The sequence below is a fragment of the Myxocyprinus asiaticus genome, chromosome 35, assembly GCF_019703515.2.
Source record: "Myxocyprinus asiaticus isolate MX2 ecotype Aquarium Trade chromosome 35, UBuf_Myxa_2, whole genome shotgun sequence".
In the NCBI taxonomy this organism is placed as follows: domain Eukaryota; kingdom Metazoa; phylum Chordata; class Actinopteri; order Cypriniformes; family Catostomidae; genus Myxocyprinus; species Myxocyprinus asiaticus.
Genome location: NC_059378.1, coordinates 24067963 through 24086697, shown reverse-complemented (window position 1 = coordinate 24086697; position 18735 = coordinate 24067963). Strand labels below are relative to the sequence as shown.

The 18735-nt window shown below is 37.5% G+C and overlaps 1 protein-coding gene across 1 annotated transcript; it reads left to right on the top strand.

Moving 5' to 3' along the window:
- The first annotated feature begins 112 nt into the window (after positions 1-112).
- Positions 113-9267, top strand: LOC127426388 (trimeric intracellular cation channel type A-like). Its single transcript, XM_051673178.1, has 6 exons — positions 113-332; positions 4666-4822; positions 5537-5721; positions 5854-5941; positions 6597-6714; positions 8585-9267. The coding sequence occupies exons 1-6, from the start codon at positions 209-211 to the stop codon at positions 8798-8800; spliced, it is 888 nt and encodes a 295-aa protein (XP_051529138.1). The 5' UTR covers positions 113-208; the 3' UTR covers positions 8801-9267.
- Positions 9268-18735: the final 9468 nt, after the last annotated feature.

Genomic DNA, 18735 nt, shown 5'->3' with positions numbered 1-18735 from the left:
TTTAATTCTGTGATTGGACTGATTACACCTTTTCTTGTATATCCACTGAGTGGCAGTAACATCCTCTACCGCGTCCGTATGTCTTGATTTAACCTCAGTTGTGCGCCTTATTAATAGGCGAGCTGTATGTGAGAAGATCCCTTCACTCGATCAGACAGAGGGTATCATACACAGATATCTGTTCATGCGGTAGGTTCAGCGCAACATCATGGACGTACTGGATGTCCTCAATCTGGGCGAAATTGCCCAGTATTTCTCGAAAATGGCGATGTTTCCAGTTTTCGATCTCGCTTATTATATCGTGTCAATACTCTACCTCAAATACGAGCCAGGTAAGTGATAATGTTGTTTCGAATGGGAGGCTTAATTTTACTATCCATGATTTAATCACAATCTTACACTGAAGCTTTATCTGGGTAAATAATATGTCGGATGATGATATGCATTTTTTTTATTATTATTATTGTTCTTTGCATTTACGATTGGATCAGTGTGGCATAAGTCTGACATAACGTTAAATATGAAACTCAGTAACTACGTATTATTATTATTATTATTATTATTCAACAAGTGGGGTCGTTCACACCTTACGTTTCTGCATGCGTCTGCGAAGTGTCAGTAGTTTGACGGTGCGTAGCGTCTCGCGCAGGAGCGCCGCGTATTTTAGACGCAGCGTGTCAAGTTAAAAAGAACTAGCTTTTTTTATATGAAAGCTCCTTTAGGTAATTTTTGCTGTTGCAGTGTTTACAATCACTGATGCTGTTTGTATAGGATGTAGAATAGTCTATGTGTATTCCATATTTTATCCTTGTCTCTACGTTTCATTCCTCATCATCTCCATTTTTTTGGGAAAGACTTTGCCCACTCTTGAAGACCCCTCCTCGAAACACGATAGAGTCCGTGCGCATTCCTGAGCGCGCCTCGCTGCAATTAATAGAAGCGCCCTAAATAGACAGCATCAGAGGAGAGGGCAAAACGCGCAACGGTTGAAGCCGGACATTTGTTAAGCAAATTCATTTAGCTCAGGACTTGCTCTGCAGTTTCATTTAGCAATTCATATAAAAAAAACATGCCTGTTAAAGTAGACCAATTTTTTGTGGAACACATTATTTTTATCACAGTTAAGTAAATTAAAATCCCAAATGTAAAGCATCCTGAAGTTTTTACTTTTGAGTGTGTTTGTACCTCTCATTAGGCTTATTCTCTGTGAGGATTCTCATTATATCAGCTACTGAATACAGTAATGAAAATGTATCATTTCCAGACACGACTACTGATTTACAAGCCTACTTTCTGTCATTGTATATATCATTTAGAATGTATTTTTAATTGATAGTTTGAAAAAGTTGTTGTGCCTGCTTGTCACTCTGTAAACCCTAGTAAGTTAGCAGAACAAGAAAAAATAGATCAGTTACCTCAGATTTTTTAAGTTAATAAACTCCCATGTTAAAGTTTATAGAACTTTCAGATTTTGATTTTTACATACGCATGTTGATTGATCTTAATATGTAATATTGAGTAAGCTGATTCAAACTAACTTCCATTTAAATTTCTCTTTTTGGTTGAAATAAATAATCAACAACATGAAACTCTATTTACTAAATTCAAATGGACTGAGTATAACTAACGAATGTAATCTACAACTTGACAGTACAATGAGTGCAATCATATTAAATACATGTTCTTTGAAATAACATACTTTAGTTTGTCAAGCAGTTGCACAATGAGTATTGTATTGTAATTTTAATTTTAACAAGCTCAAGCTCGACTATTCACCGTAACGGTAACCCCCCAAATCTTTAACATAACAGAAACTCTTTTAAATAACACAACAAATCATTAAACACTAACAAGTCTCCCCCTTTACATTCATCTTGCACAAAGACACATTATATATCACTTAATTGTTACACACTCTCCCTGTTGAGTGCATGCAAAGCATGCTGGGAAATAGAAATCCTGCCAAATTTCAGTTAAATTTGAGTTCCTGTAAATTTAAAGAGACAAGTTCATTAAACTCCAAACAATAAACCAAATCAGGTTACTTAAAAGGTGTCAGTTTCGTGAACTCAAAAGAAAGAGAAAGTTCTAAATCCTAATCAAGGTTAATTTATTAGAACTCATTTATATAATTAAATTTTTCTCTACTCAAAACAATTGATTATTTTTAGCATTTGTGTCTACAATGTCACAATGCAAAAAGCTACTAAAAATAGGCTTAATTATTATTATTATTTTGTTTGTTTGTTTTTTGAAAAGTTTATTTCTTATTTTCTTTTGATTTTGGAGTGAAATATGACTCAGACAGGTTTATAATGAGATCCACCAATTACCCGTTGTTCAATATTATTTATTTATTTATTTATTTATTTATTTATTTTGTGTATGTTTGTCATCGCCCTGGATCTGTTTCCATGTTATATTCAGTGTGTAGTGGATGTTTGGCAGTCACCACTTTTAATGGTTTCAACTCATTTTCAGATGGTTATTCAAGGGTACACTTAAACTATACATTGACGGTAGATGAAGAATGTGATATAAATATCAACCACTTACAACACTGTGCAGTTGTTGGATGAAGCTCATCCTGTCAGCTCTGTTTGCAGTTTGGAGGTTGTGGTGTGAAACAGGCCTGCAGTTGCGACGGACGAAAAGCTTTAGGCTTCTGTTTATTTTTAGTCCACATTTGAGAGGATCAGTTTTCAGTCAAAATGCCTGTTGAGTGTGTAACCGCCCTGGCCACACCTGTTCTGTAAGATTGGTTCTGGGGTTTTAGAAAGGGGTGGTGTGAACCCCTAGATCTTGATATTTACATTAATGAATAGCCTACAACATCTCTTCTGTGTCAGAAATTATGATATTAACCTAGCATTGCTACAAAGTCTGATGTCTGATATTACAATTTAAATGTAGGTATTTAGACATTGTAAGAAATTGTTGACACAACTTGGTGTTGTCACATCACTGGGGGATCCCAACTAGAGCATATGGTCATCAATTGTAGAAAGGGCCATCAAGAACCATCTCAAACAATGGAATGCCTGAGCGTTATTAACATTCAGACCATATCTTGTAGGGTCCTTAATTTACATTGATGAAGAGTACAACTTCATTTTTGTGCAGAAAACTGTTTTACAAACTGGCTAAAAGGTTTGAGTTAACAAAGTTCATTGTTTAGTCAGACTCTGCTGAATCCAAAATGCTTTGTGAACTTTGTCACTGCTACACTACAATGAAGACTTATCATCTTCAACTCAAGACCCCTCCTCCGTGTATTTTTCTCTCACAACAAGTAAATGCAAAGTGAATGGAGCACAACAGTGACTGGTCACTTTTTCAACCTTGGTTCCAGAAGGATTTTCCTCCCCGTTAATTTTCTCCGTAGAGATTTCATAAAATTCTTCTAAGAGTTATAAGCTATGAACCAAACCAACTAGCTCTGAGATAAATAACAACATTATAAATTTTAACATGAAGCAAAAAAATAAAATAAAAAATAAAATAAAGAGAGAATAGAAAGAAAAATCAAAGACACAAGACTGTATACTTAATTTCTTTTTCATGCAGAAATGAACTACTTATCCTATGATGATTTAATTGACTTGTATATTAACTATTGACTTACAGTCAATGAGATCGTTTAAATGCACATCATACGCCGATACATACCTGTTTTAAAGTTTTTTTTTTTTAAAAGGTTAAAGGTTTACATGCAAACCAATTGACCAACAACACAAGCAAAACTTATTTACATGGGGCTTGAAATAATCAGGTAATTCTATGTTTTTGATGTTCAAACCATGAAGAGGAATGCACATAACACTAGCACACAATGGATAAGCCAGTAAGAATGCCGGTAAAGGTGTTTACATAAAATGCGAAATTGGGGTAATGGGCAAAAATCTACCCGTGTCGACCTGTTTATTCTTAAGATGTTTATGACATTGGAAAGACAAAGGAACACTGTTTTATGTGTTTTCATATCCACACATGTTGTCGGCTTTTTAAGCATAATTAGAGTCAGAATGTGCATGTAAACGCACCCATTGATTATTAGTATACAAACACTATTTTTAAGTTTAGTGCAAATGACAATGAGAAAGTAACGTCATTCACAATGCTGCATCATGGTAGAGGGCAGTAAATGCTGAGCTATTTTGCCGAAAATCCCATTTCCATGGTAACAGGGACAGAGTTCGGTATGGCATTCTACCCATACTACTTGTACTACTTCTGCCATAGACATATATGGCAGAAGTAGTAAGAGTAGTATGTATGCCATTCCGAACTCAGCCAGTGTCTTTGATTAGTTGAGTTCGCTTTAGGATTATGGGTAGAGCATCCCGAAATGTCACATAAACGCAAAAGTCGCTTAAGGATTTAGAGAAAGCGGTTCAACACACCTATAGGTATTCTGGTGTCCATGTAAATAAGCTCACTGACATGTGGCTTCTACTGGAGCATACCCCGCCCATTAACAATTTCAGTGTATTATTAGCCTGTCTTAAAATATTTATACATGTTTTGTTAAAAAAACAGTTCTCTGTCGAGAAATTGAATGTAGTTGTAACTTCCGTAACCCTACTGATGTGCTCTATTGTGTTGTAAGTGTTTGTAAAGCCTGTGAAAGTGTTATTCTCATGTTTAATGGTCTGTGCTGATCAGGTGCCATTGAGGTGTCCCGTAAAAGTCCAGTTGCCTCCTGGCTTTGTGCTATGCTGTACTGCTTTGGGAGTTACATATTAGCAGACATCATGTTGGGTGTGTCTCCCATCGACTATTTCCATAACAACAGTCACATCCTCCTGGCCTCAGCTGTCTGGTGAGCCTCTTTTGAGTGCTTGTACACTTTGCAAGTTTCTTTGAAAATAATTTCAAGATATGAAAATGTCTGAGACTACATTGAAAATCTGGGATTTTTAATAAAGTTATAGTATTTTGAAAATAAAATAAAATTAACAAAACAAAGAAAAGTTATCATGTACAGTGAAGAAGAAAGATTCTGCACCATTTCTAGGTCATTGATCAACTGTTAGCAAGTTTGTGACATTGACCAAGTCTTTTGTACAAAAGGTCTTGTTTCCTTGCATACATTTAAGCATGCAAGAAGCTCTTTTTCCTCAAATCATGCTGGACAACAATGATTATCAGGTTTTGTCCATGCCAGCTTAAGTACATGTCACTGAAGCAAAAGAGGAAATAAGAACTTCTGAAATTCATATAAATTTTTTAGTTTTACAACTTTTCAATAAAATTGTTCTGCTGATAATATCACTTGTAATGGGAAACTTTTATTGAATTAGAAAAGAATGCAAAATAGAAATATTTTCACATGGTTTCAGGCTTTTGGATTACACTGTACATTTATAGATACAAGATCTTTATGGTTAGCCAAACTGAAAATTGTGCTTTTAACCAGTTCATGATAGTTACTGTCATGATAATAGTCATGATAATTAATTTTAGAGTCAGGCATATATGAAACATGTGAAAGTATAAGAGACAGGTATAAGAGTTTCTTCTCATCACTTTGCAGGTATCTGATCTTCTTCTGCCCTCTTAATCTGTTCTACAAATGTGTGGCTTTTCTGCCTGTGAAACTTGTGCTGGTGGCCATGAAAGAAGTTGTCCGCACTCGTAAAATTGCTGCTGGAGTCCATCACGCTCACCACACGTATCACCATGGCTGGCTGATCATGGTCATTACAGGTTATGTAAAGGGTAAGTATCTTATAACTTCAGAGGGATTTATCTTTTGGAGTCATGTGACACTTTCATAAGAACATTCATAAAATTCTTGCTCTGAGGATATGTGCCACTCTTCTAATTGACACACTCTGTTAATACTCGTAGGGTCAGGGGTTGCTCTGATGTCTAATTTCGAGCAGCTGTTGCGTGGAGTGTGGAAGCCAGAGACCAATGAATTTCTCAACATGTCATTGTAAGTGGGCTGTTCATCACTTGCATGTTCATGTGGCATGTTTACCGTTTTAAGCTTAAAGTCAACATGAAATGCTGTTCGCAGTCCATTGTACTGTCCTAATTTTATGTATTTCCGACTGAAGCAGAATATTCAAGGAAGGACTTTCCATCAGGAATTGAATAAACCATTAAAAGTTAGGGTTACATACCAGAATGGAGACAGGTGGTTGGAGAGAAGGGGTTGAGCAAGAGGGATTTGTGATGTCAAATGAAAAGGAAAGTAGTTTCAGAGGCAGAGTTATTAAAAGTTATTACTATTCAAATATTCTGAAGACATGCATTTTTTCCTTTGGAGTTATGTTCACCAACTTGTATTAAAGGAACGGTTTAAAGGAACAATAAAATGAAAATTTCAATTCAAAGTCTTCAGAGGTCATTCGACAGCTTTGAAACAGACTGAAACAGACAGAAATATAAACTGTTACTTAATAAGAATTTTCATTGCAATTCTCAAATGACATTTTCCATTTGGCATAAAGTAGCATGCCCAAATTTAGTAATGACAAAATTTGGATTTCATGTTGGATGTTAGCTGATTGCACTATTCTTAACCACTGCAATTTATGGATGATTTCTCATAGAATGTGTGGTTAGGTGATTTTTGTTTTTTCCAGCCCTACCAAGGCCAGTCTGTATGGAGCCATTCTGTTCACACTTCAGGAGGCTCACTGGCTCCCTGTGTCTAAGAGCATGCTCATCTGCCTCTTCACACTCTTCATGGCTACAACCAAGGTAATATTCAGCCTCTCCAAGAATCCTGTCACATACAGTAGTTGCTGAAAGAAAACATTGTTAGTACCCCCACAGTTCATTCATTAAAGGGTTAGTTCAGGTGAAAACTCTCTCATCATTTATTCACCATCATGCCATCTAAGATGTATAGGACTTTCTTTATTCTGCAGAATACAAACAAAGATTTTAGAAGAATATCTCAGCTCTGTAGATCCATACAATGCAAGTGAATAGTGATCAGGCCTTTGAAGCTCCAAAAAGGAGATAAAGTCAACATAAACATAAACATAAGACTCCAATGGTTTAATCAATGTCTTCTGAAGCTATCCAGTTGGTTTTGGGTGAGAACAGACCCAAATATAACTCAGTTTTCACTGTACATCTTGACACTGCAGTGTCTAGGCCTGATCATGATTTCAAGCTCGATTACACTTCTTACAGCGCCATCTAGTGCTCTGCACATGCTTCAAGCAGTAGAAAGTGTAATCGAGCTTGAAATCATGGATCGTGCTTTGAGACTGGCAAGATGTACAGTGAAAAAGGAGTTACATTTTGGTCTGTTCTCACCCAAAACCAACTGGATCCCTTCAGAAGGCGAGCTGGAGAACCATAAAAGAAAAAAATACTCCGCTGGGTCCATCTTGGCCAGTTCGTTCTTTCATGGAATGCAGAGGCAGCACCCTATCACAGAGTTCAAAAAACAAGAATTTATTAAATACAAAAAAAGGGGGAAAAAAATTCAACCAAAACTCCCACAAGGGGGAAAACAAGCATAAAGTACCTCATAGGGGGAAAAAGTATCCAGGCTGGGGCAGAGGGTAATGGAAATGGGCTGGACTGGAAAATGGGGCAAACACACAGGTCCGACTAGATGGGGAACAGGACCCACTGGAACAAGACCAACAAACAGTACTGACTAGAATACACACAAGACAAACTGGCACTGGACAGCACACACGAGGAGACTAAAATAGGGAGAGAAATCAACAGGTTAACCAGACAGGGCAGGTGTGACTAATAAACTAATAATGAGCAAACAAGGAGGCGGGGTATGATGTAAGACAGAGGGATGCAGTGATACAGAAACAAAACAAAGCCACATGCTCTCTCAGGACAACAAAACACCCGAATGTCATGAGTGCACATCGGCATGACAATAAGGCAATATACGCCCATGGCAACTGACAAACAAGATGAGAGAATGCATAGCAACGGCAAACAAAGCAATGCCACACATTCTCACACTAAATTAAACCTGAGTTTACATCGCTCCAAATGGGTCAAAATGGGCACAAGGTGTCCTGTTTAATTCCCTTTTGATGTGCAGGAATAGAAGGCTTATCTCTCCTGCTCTCCTCTTCATATTTCTAACCGACTAAGCATCAGTGGCATTTGCGAGCCAAGGGTGGGATGATGTAAAGTTAGGCACTGATATCTTGCTGGGGAGTGTGTGTTGTAACAAAACCATGGAAGAAGAGAACGAGGCATTTTTGCAGATTGGTTTATATACTTTTTTTTTTTTTTTTTTTTTTGCATTTGTAGAGGACGTTTTGAGTTCTGAAACTTACAGTATGTTTTTATATACAATGAACTCTTATATGTTAAAAGATCAACTAAAATGTCATGTCATGACCCCTTTAATGAAGAATATTTTTGCTATGCCTAAAGAGAAAATTAATGGGAAAAATATGAAACCAAGTCTGCTAAAACAGTAGCTAGTCCCTGCACTCCATTTCCTTCATAAATGCAAATGTAATTGTATACATACAGTAAATAGGATACATAAACTTTCCTTCTCACCACTGCCTCTGCTCCAGTTATGCCAGAAAAGATCATTGGGACAGTTACTACCTCTCTATTCCTTATACAGGTGTTTATGACGGCCTGTCACTCTCATGGATCACCCTTCGCCCTCATTGAGTCCTGGATGTGCCACTTGCTGTTCGGTTCATCTCTCGGTAGTGACGATTCCCACGATCACCATCATGCCGCACCGGCCACTACCCCTGTGCCCCTCTCTCTGGCCAAAACAAAGGAGGAACTGAGTGAAGGAACCCGTAAGAGGAAGTCAAAGAAAGCAGAGTAGAGCATCAACACAAAATGATCCAAAGAACCTGTGATATAACAGATGGACTCAGCTCTGTTTTAGAAAGGAGGAAATTAATGTTAAAGCAATGCAAGGTTCTCTTTCAACGGTGCTTTTAATGACAGACATGCTACATAGGGACTCTGTATATAGCTTCCCAACATCAGTGTCTTTATTTATTTTTCAATGTTTTCCATCATTTTTCCCATTTGCTGAAGTACTGAAGTATGTTATGAACAAATGCATGAATAAATGAATGAATGAAAGGCAGTGAGATGTAAATCTGCCTCCATTAATTTGAATTCAGATTTCACCGAAGGGTCCATCCAAACGACTTGAAGAAACAAAGTAAATCAGAGTTTGACTTCCCACTTCCACAGCACACTGCTGCTTTTTAAATCCAGTGGCATTGAAAAAATAACATATTTTCAAAAATAAATAAAAGTAAATTATTTTTCAGCCAGAAACATATGAGTACTTGTTCTTGTTCCCGCTGTTGCCACATTTTTCGTTCTTCAATGATATCTCTGATAGCACACATCATCAAGACGTCTATTTGATGTGTGTTTACATCTGGAAGCCTTTTTTTTTTCTTTTTTTTTTTTTTTTTTTAGGTTGTTTGCTCAACGTTTCCTCTCGGATGTTAATAAGACATCAGATGTTTTTGAAACATTTATGATTTAGAATCTTTGTAAATCTGATATTTTTAAGATGTTAATGAGAATGAGATGGTTTCCAGATGAAACATCTAAAACAGACATCTCAGAGATGTACATGTACTGGGAAAGTGCGATCAGACAACACTTCTTGCTTTTTTCACTTTCACATTCTGCTGTGGATGAAATTTCAAGTTTGGTGAACTCTGACCTGCGAATCTGGATGACAAGAAGACATGTGACCAATAGAAGATGAAAGAGTCACACACTGACCTCTTGGCTCAAACAAAGAATACTTATTTCAAAGCTGCGTGCTTCTATTGTTGCAGGAAAGTGAGTAGACATATATTTAAACATTTTGACTATAATATGATTTGCTATTTGTGATTTATTATTTATTAAAACCAGAAGTCCTCATACGTGACATCATATGGACTGGCCATAGAGTTCAGTGACCGTCCGCCCCTTTCTTTGAAAATTTACTGTGTCCTAGAGGGTATCTTTTTCCTAGCAGCTCTGTGTGTTGAACTTTTCTCTCTGTCGCCGGAAGCTCCATCACACTTCATCTGATGTTTGTCTGCACATGAGTCTGCTCACCTGCTAGAATCCAAAGATGGTGGAGTATGTTATATTAATATCACAAGTGTTGGGGAGTAGTTAACTAAAAGTAGCAATGCTACTTTTATTTGAGACTGCATAGCCTTACAGGGACTTTGCCTTATTTTTTTAAAGTGAAATAATATTTCAATTCAGCTTTATAGAATTGTGATTTCTGGTGTATTTGTCTATATTAAGAATACATTTATGTTCAATTTATTGTTGTCACCCTACAGTATTTGTTTCAACTTTATTAAAATTAACAATGGTTTTACATGGTTTTCAACAATGGTTATTATAAATGTAGACTGTAGGAAGTAACCGGGGACTAAAAACATTTCAAGGAACCAAAACCAAAAGCGGAATTGTTTTTTTTTTTGCAGAACCTAACCGAAAACTGCAACAAAGTGATAAAATTGTTCTGGAGTGAAAACATTATTTTTGAATGCTGGAAACTGGTTATAACCGGTTAATTTTGTTCTGATAATTTTTCATTAAACTAAAGGCCAAAGGGTTTATCACAGTGTATTTTTGGAACTACACCACTTCATGTTGCCCGAAAAAATCCGTCCATTGTGGATGTTGTATTCTGTGAATTAAAACCTTTTTAACAACTAATTTATGTATAATACTACATATACATGCACGGCTAATTTAGATACAAGGAAAACATTATTACATGTAAAAAGTACTTTTCTCAGTTGTTTACAAGTCTTCACTAAATTATTGTTAGATATAATGCATTAATACAGATTTGGTACTGCCGGGTTTTGACTCAGAAGCAGTTCTTTAATTTAAACTTGACTTAACTGTATGCTTGTTACGATATCTATTGTGATAAATCGCTTTTTGTTTATTTTGAGGCAAGTGGCTTATTTTGAGCTTATTTTTCCAGACCAGATTGCTTGCTTCTCTTGTGAGATCTGGCAACACTGCAATTGGTATTTCACCCACCCCATAGCGAAGAGTACTGTCATTTTAAAAAGAATGTTATTAACCGTTCTTTTATTTTGTTCTAACCGGTAACCATTTGGAAAGGAGGCTGGAACTAATAAGTACCATGTTTGCTCAGAATGAACCAAAATGAAAAACATTTAGTTTTTAATCCCTGGTAGAAAATATTTTTTGGGTGTAAAACATGGTTATGACACAATTAACTATGGTTCCCTTTCAAGAAGGTGACTTATATTTGGCATCATAAAGCCCAAAGTATACTTCAGTCAGATGCTGAGCGTCCACCTACAGGACGCATGATGCAAATGTTGTCATCAGCAGAGTGCATGAGCACTGAATGTGCACAGCCCGATTTTTCTAACCGGGCATCTTTAAACATGCAGAATGTGCATGCGTTACTGGAGCACCCCCAGGGGCTATTGACTTTGAAACCCTTATTTGATTGGCTGGTAAAGCTTGGAAATCCATCTATGCTGACATCATTGTGAGCATATAAGCAAGAGCCCAGTCAGAATTTTCCTGTTTTAGGGCAGCGTAGACTAGCTTTGTACCCCTAATCCATTGCTTTAGATCTGCACCTGGTCAGTGGGAAAGAGTCCTACACTTCTCCCTGCTGTGTTCCATAACTCTTCAGGGTTTGTAATGCATTTTCATTGCACTCCTTAAAGAGTATATTGAAGACAACTAAAAGATTAACTTGCCGAAAATAATGTCTTTTCAAAGATGGAAATATTTCACAAGTGTATTCCACCTGCGAGCAATACATCCCGCTGTCTAATGGGCCAATCTCCTCTCCTCCAACTAATGGTCCTCGGTGGCTCCCAGAGGACATATGAGTGAGTACGCAAGAGGATGGGATACAGAGATTGGAGATTTTTAGGAGGGTGTTTTCACCAGCTTAAGCCTTTTGTGCATGCCTTTTCACCATATTAAGCGACTTTGCCTAAACGTGACGATGTGTGCCCCACAATCAGCGTGCATAAGATGCGATAGAGGAAGTACCAGCGTGCAAGGCACAGAATTAAATTTTCTAATCGCCAAGTAGGATGGTGGGCTGTGGCCTACACTGGACTTGAGGCACTTGAACTGGACACTTATAAGATTCCATTCAAGGTAGGTACTCAGAGACAGATTTTGTCTCATGTTCATCCACTGGACTGGTTTGTGTCAAATGATTTGCAGGCAAAACAATACAATAGACTAAAGATTGAAACACAAGGCATGTGCATATTACTGGTGTAAAACAAGGAAATTTTGCTGAAAAAGAAATTGCTGCTGGGACATCGTGCTTGTGAAGACTTGGTGTTAGTCAAACATGTACTTGCAATTACAACCAAAGAAACACTGGAAATAGGATTCACACTTACGCACAACATCAAAACACAAGACTACAAGGAAAACAATTCACTGAGAATATGTGGGGAAAACCAGTTTCCTAGATTATATGATGGAATTGGAGTTTTGCCTTACACCCACAGTATTAAACTGAATGACAGTGCCAAACCAATGGTTCATGCCCCACTAAGAATTCCTATTCTACTCTGGCAAAAACGAAAAGTTGAACAGGATGGAAAACTTGAAAGTCTAAAGCCAACCAAATGAGCTACAGAATGGGTAAACTCAACTGTGTTTGACAAAGCCAAATGGAGAACTGAGAGTTTGCATGGACCCAAAAGACTTGGCATGGACCCAAATGAAACATCCTTTGGGAACAATATCAAATACCAAAAAGAAAGGAGATCCTGAGTGAAATGGCAGGGGCTAAGTGCCTCAAGTTCACAAGCTCAACGCATCACATGGCTTTTTGCTGCTGTTACTGGATGAGAAAAGATTTATGCACATTTAACACACCTTTTGGGAGCTACAGCTATCAGCGGCTACTGGTCAGCATATTGTCAGCCCCAGAGATTTTTTTACTGTGCAATGGAAAAAATCTTTGAAGGACTGGAGGGTGTACGAGTGTACATTGATGGTGTCATCATCTGGGGAGAGACAAAAACAGAATTAAATGTAAGAGTGCAGAGAGCTTTGGAGAGAGTGCATAAATATAGATTCATACTGAACAATGAAAAATGTCAATTTGCCAGACAGATCACATTTCTAGGATGCTGACACCTACAGGAGTAAAACCAGATGTAAATAAAGTCACAGCAGTCATTAACTTGCCAGAACCGACAGATAAGAAAGCAGTGTATAGTCCTTGGGATGGTGAACAAGATGGGCAAGTTTGTTCCTAATTTATCTACAAAGACGGAAACTTTGAGAGAATTGCTGCAGTCTTAAAGTGAATGGTCATGACAATAAGCACAGAGTAGGAAGCTGAAAGAGATCAGAGAAATGCTATGGCTATATAGAAAAGAAATGTTTGGGGCTGGTGTTTGGCTATGAAAAGTTCCAATCATATCTCTATGGATTACTACAAATTGTACTAGAGTTTGATCATAAGCCCCTAATAACCATCACCCAAAAGCATTTAAATGACATGACGGCAAGAATTCAGAGAATGATGATGCATTTGCAAAGATATAGCTATGTGCTCTCATACACACCTGTAAAGCTTCTGTTGGTTGCAGATGCCCTGTCAAGAGCAAAATCCAGTGGTCAGCAAGCATATTGTCCTCAAGAAAGAAAGAAAGTGGTGACAAGTCATGTACAGGCAGTTATTGAGATGATTCCGGTGAGTGATACACTGAAACAAAAGACAGGAGTGGACAAGCAGCTGCAGAAAGTGCTTAAGGAGGTGGCATCGAGATCATACACTGTGCTCACAAATGCTGGTGCAGTGGTAAGGAAAAATCACTCTCAGTTTCTGAAAACCCCAAGCCACTCCACACAGGATAATCTGAACGATACACAAGATACCTTGCTCTCACACCCAGCACAAGTTGATGCTCAGGTGGAGGACCTTTCTACATCTATGAATTTACATGTGAACACACCTGAGGCCCAGCTGCCTGAACAACCCCTCAGATGGTCAGGAAGGACATTGAAAATCCCAGACAGACTGAACTCATAACACAAATGCAAATTTTCAGGTAAAGAAGAGAGAGAGAGAGAGAGAGAGAGAGAGAGAGAGAGAGAGAGAGAGAGAGAGAGAGAGAGAGAGAGATTAAGTTATTTTTAACTGTTTAAAATTAAATGTGTTATTTTGTTAGTATACAAAGCATGAAAAAAGAAAAGAAAAAATAAAGAAGGAAGATGTAAAGATGTTATTGGTTGGATTTGAGCTTAAGAGTTTTCGTAGAATCTGCACAGGAAGTGACGGCAATGAAACAATAAAATTGATTTTGAGTCATAGTTTATTACACACAGCTACACAGAATATTCACAATGGACAAGACTATAATTTTAGGATTTCATTTTAAAGGTGTTGTAAGCAATTATTTTATGGAAACGTATGCCTTCTTTTAAGGAAAAATTAATTGTCCTGAGATCTCACCGGTCTCTGTGACAGCACTAGGCAGGGTAATCAGCAAACAAAAATTATTTTATCAGCCAATCAGAAGACTTCAATGTGCTTTTTACCAAAAGCACATTTTGCACGTTATCATAGTGTAGTAGTTGAAGTGGAACATTCGGGTTTAATGTCATAATCAGATTCATAAGAGTTGTCAGCTGAGTGGGCTGTTTTGCTACGGTGGTGTTTGACAAGCGTGAGAAGACGCACTGCTGCTCTTCAGTGATGGTCTTAACCAAGGAGCAGTGGTGGATCCTGGTATAGGTGATATAGGCAGCTGACTAGGGCAGCAATGTTCTCTGGGGTGGCACGACAGGGTACCTGCTCGGCCACGGCCTTCCCTGCACAGAGCTCTCAAGTTCACAATGGGAGAATGGGGCCCCAAATTGTGCCGCCCCGCCCCTGGCTCGCAAGATCACGATGGGAGAAAGGTGCACCAAATCGTGCCTCCCCGCCCCATCCTCGAGCTCACAAGATCGCGATGGGAAAAAGATGCCCCAAATCATGCCACCCCGCCCCTGCCCCGAGATCACAAGATTGCGGTGGGAGAAAGGTGTCCCAAATCGTGCAACCCTGCACAAAGCTCGATCGGGATGGGAAAAAAGGGTGCCCAGCCTTAAAGGCTCTATATCAGCACTACCCAACACACGGCCCATGGGCCGCATTCGGTCCTCGAGCCATTTTTGCAGCCTGCGTTATTATTTAATTGTCAAAAAAATATTTTTCAATAGCCCATGGAATGTGCATGAATTGTGACGTGTCCATTTTCCAGAGTATTTACAGTAGCCCTCTGTATTGCTGAATCACAGCACAGTTAGAGAGGGAAATAAACTGCAAAAGGATGTAACGACAAAGAATAAACATCAAAGAATATCTGAGTATAGCTGATGTTTCATGGGAGCGGCTCTCAGTCTATGCACGCGTTCATAGATACAGTACGTGCGCACATGCGTGGCTTGTCAATCAAGAATGCATGCTCTCAATCTCACCTGAGAGTCACTCATCAGCACAAATCTGTCAAACTGGTTTGAGTAGCTTAACAGAGATATATGCTTGTCATGATAAAAGTCATAACAGAAAATAATAATAGTTTATCCTGCAATAACGGCGTTGAGACGCCTTCACGCAAATGCTTATTAATGATCTGCGTTATTTCACTGCTAAAGAATGCTAAAGAAGGTGAACAAATCTTTATGACTTATCACTGGAGCAATTTTGGAGTTAACAGTAAATATATCTCTTTTGTTTTTGAATGTATCTCTGGTGAGTGTGATGTTGAACACTCATGGAGTTTATAAGTTGACAGTGTCTTTGACAGTGACAACAGAACTGATCATATCTGTTTTCTTTATGGCAATGAATGTGGTAGAAAGTGGCTCTTTGAAAAATTAAAACTAAACCATGAGAAAATTGTTACACCCCTAATTTATAAGCATTTATATAGGCTTGTATGAAATAATATTATACTCTAAAATTAATAATTCTTATAAAAAATCTTCACTATAATATATATGACATAAATAAACATATATTATATATAAGAATTACTATAAAAATTAATAGTGCGGCCTTGAGGATACACGGTTCCAGTTTTGCAGCCCCTGAGCTTTCCAAAGTTGAGTAGCACTGTTCTATAATGGTTAGGATTATGGATGTTCATGATAACCATGATTAACAGTATAGGTACACCATGACACAGGATTGCCTCAGTGCTCTTGAAAAAATTAGTATCAACCATGTGATTGATATGACAAAGTCATTGATGATTTTGCATCCTTGAAAACTATAAGGGGAGGGTTCAATTTTAAATGAGGTGTAATAGCATAAGCAGCAATCTGTAAGTATTCTGCCATTTTCTTTATTTATTGACTCTATAATTTAATTTAGCAATTTAAGTTATTTTTAAGTTAAGTATAATGTAAATGTTAGTATAATTTGCATATATATATATATATGCAGTACTGTGCAAAAGTTTTAGGCACTTGTGAAAAATGTTGCATAGTGAGGATTTCTTCAAAAATAGTGCCATAATTAGTTTTCATTATCTCAATTAACATCATCCAAAGTCTAATAAACATAAAAAAAGCTAAATAAATATTTGGTGTGACCAACTTTGCCTTCAAAACAGCACTAATTCTCCTAGGGACACCTGGACAGAGTTTTTCTTGTTTGTTGGCAGATAGGATGTTCCAAGCTTCTTGGAGAATTTGCCACAGTTCTTCTATATATTTAGGCTGTCTCAATTGCTTCTGTCTCTTCATGTAATCCCAAACTGACTCGATGTTCAGTGGGGTATCTGTGGGGCCATGCCATCTGTTGCAGGGCTCCCTGTTCTTCTATTCTATTCTATTCTATTTGCAGAAGGAATGTTTGGAAGTCTAAAATGTATATTAGCTATTGACACACTACAGCTAAAGATATAAATTTTAAACATCTGATGTGCTTAAGACTTTTGCACAGTACTATATATATAGTTGAAGTCAGAAGTTTGCATACAATTAGGTTGAAATCATTAAAACTCTTTTTTAACCACTTCTTTATATTTATAATATTTATATTTTAGATTTATATTTCATATTAGCAAACTATAGTTTTGGAAAGTCGTTTTGGACATCTACTTTGTGCTTGACATGAGTAATTTTTCCAACAATTGTTTACAGACAGATTGTTTCACTTTGAATTGACTATATCACAATTCCAGTGAGTCAGAATTTTACATACATTAAGTTAACTGTGCCTTTAAGCAGCTTGGAAAATTCCAGAAAATGATGTCAAGCCTTTAGGCAAATAACAATTAGCTTCTGACTAATTGGCTAATTGGAGTCAACTGGAGGTGTACCTATGGATATATTTTAAGGCCTACCTTCAAACTCAGTGCCACTTTGCTTGACATCATGGAAAAATAAAAATAAATCAGCCAAGACCTCAGAAACAAAAGTGTGGACCTACACAAATCTGGTTCATCATTGGGAGCAATTTCTACATGCCTGAAGGTACCACATTCATCTGTACAAAGAATATTACGCATGTATAAACACCGTGGGACCACGCAGCCATCATGACGCTCAGGAACGAGATGCATTATGTCTCCTAGAGATGAACATAATTTGGCAAATCAATCCCAGAACAACAGCAAAGGACCTTGTGAAGATGCTGAAGGAAACAGGTAGACAAGTATCTATATCCACAGTAAAATGAGTCCTATATCAAAATAACCTGAAAGGCTGCTCAGCAAGGAAGAAGCCACTGCTCCAAAACCACCATAAAAAAGCCAGACAGCAGTTTGCAAGTGCACATGGGGACAAAGATCTTACTTTCTGGAGAAATGTCCTCTGGTCTGATGAAACAAAAATTGAACCGTTTGGCCAAAATGACCATCATTATGTTTAGAGAAAAAAGGGTGAGGCTTGCAAGCTGAAGAACACCATCCCAACTGTGAAGCATCATGTTATGGGGGTACTTTGCTGCAGGAGGGACTGGTGCTCTTCACAAAATAGATGGCATCATGAGGAAGGAAAATTACGTGGATATATTGAAGCAACATCTCAAAACATCAGCCAGGAAGTTAACGCTGGGTTGCAAATGGGTCTTCCAAATGGACAATGACCCCAAGCATACCTCCAAAGTTGTGGCAAAATGGCATAAGGACAACATAGTCAAGGTATTGGAGTGGCCATCACAAAGCCCTGAATTCAGTCTGATAGAAAATTTGTGGGCAGATCTGAATAAGCATGTGCGAGCAAGGAAGCCTACAAACCTGACTCCAGTTACACCAGTTCTGTCTGGAGGAATGGGCCAAAATTCCAGCAACTTATTGTGAGATCAGCTTGTGGAAGGCTACCCAAAACGTTTGACTCAAGTTAAACAATTTAAAGGCAATGCTACCAAATACTAACAAAGTGTATATAAACTTCTGACCCACTGGGAATGTGATGAAAGAAATAAAAGCTGAAACAAATCATTCTCATAATATATTATTCTGACATTTCACATTCTTAAAATTAAGTAGTGATCCTAACTGACCTAAGACAGAGAATGTTTTCTATGGTTAAATGTCAGGAATTGTAAAAAACTGAGTTTAAATGTATTTGGCTAAGGTGTATGTAAATTTCTGACTTCAACTATATATACTGTATATAGTGTTACTTAATTTTTTTTATTGTCTAGTTACTTTTTATTTAATGGGATAGTTTACCCAAACATGGCTTTCTTTCTTTTGCAGAATACAAATGAAGATTTTTAGAAGAATATCTCAGCTCTGTAGGTCCATA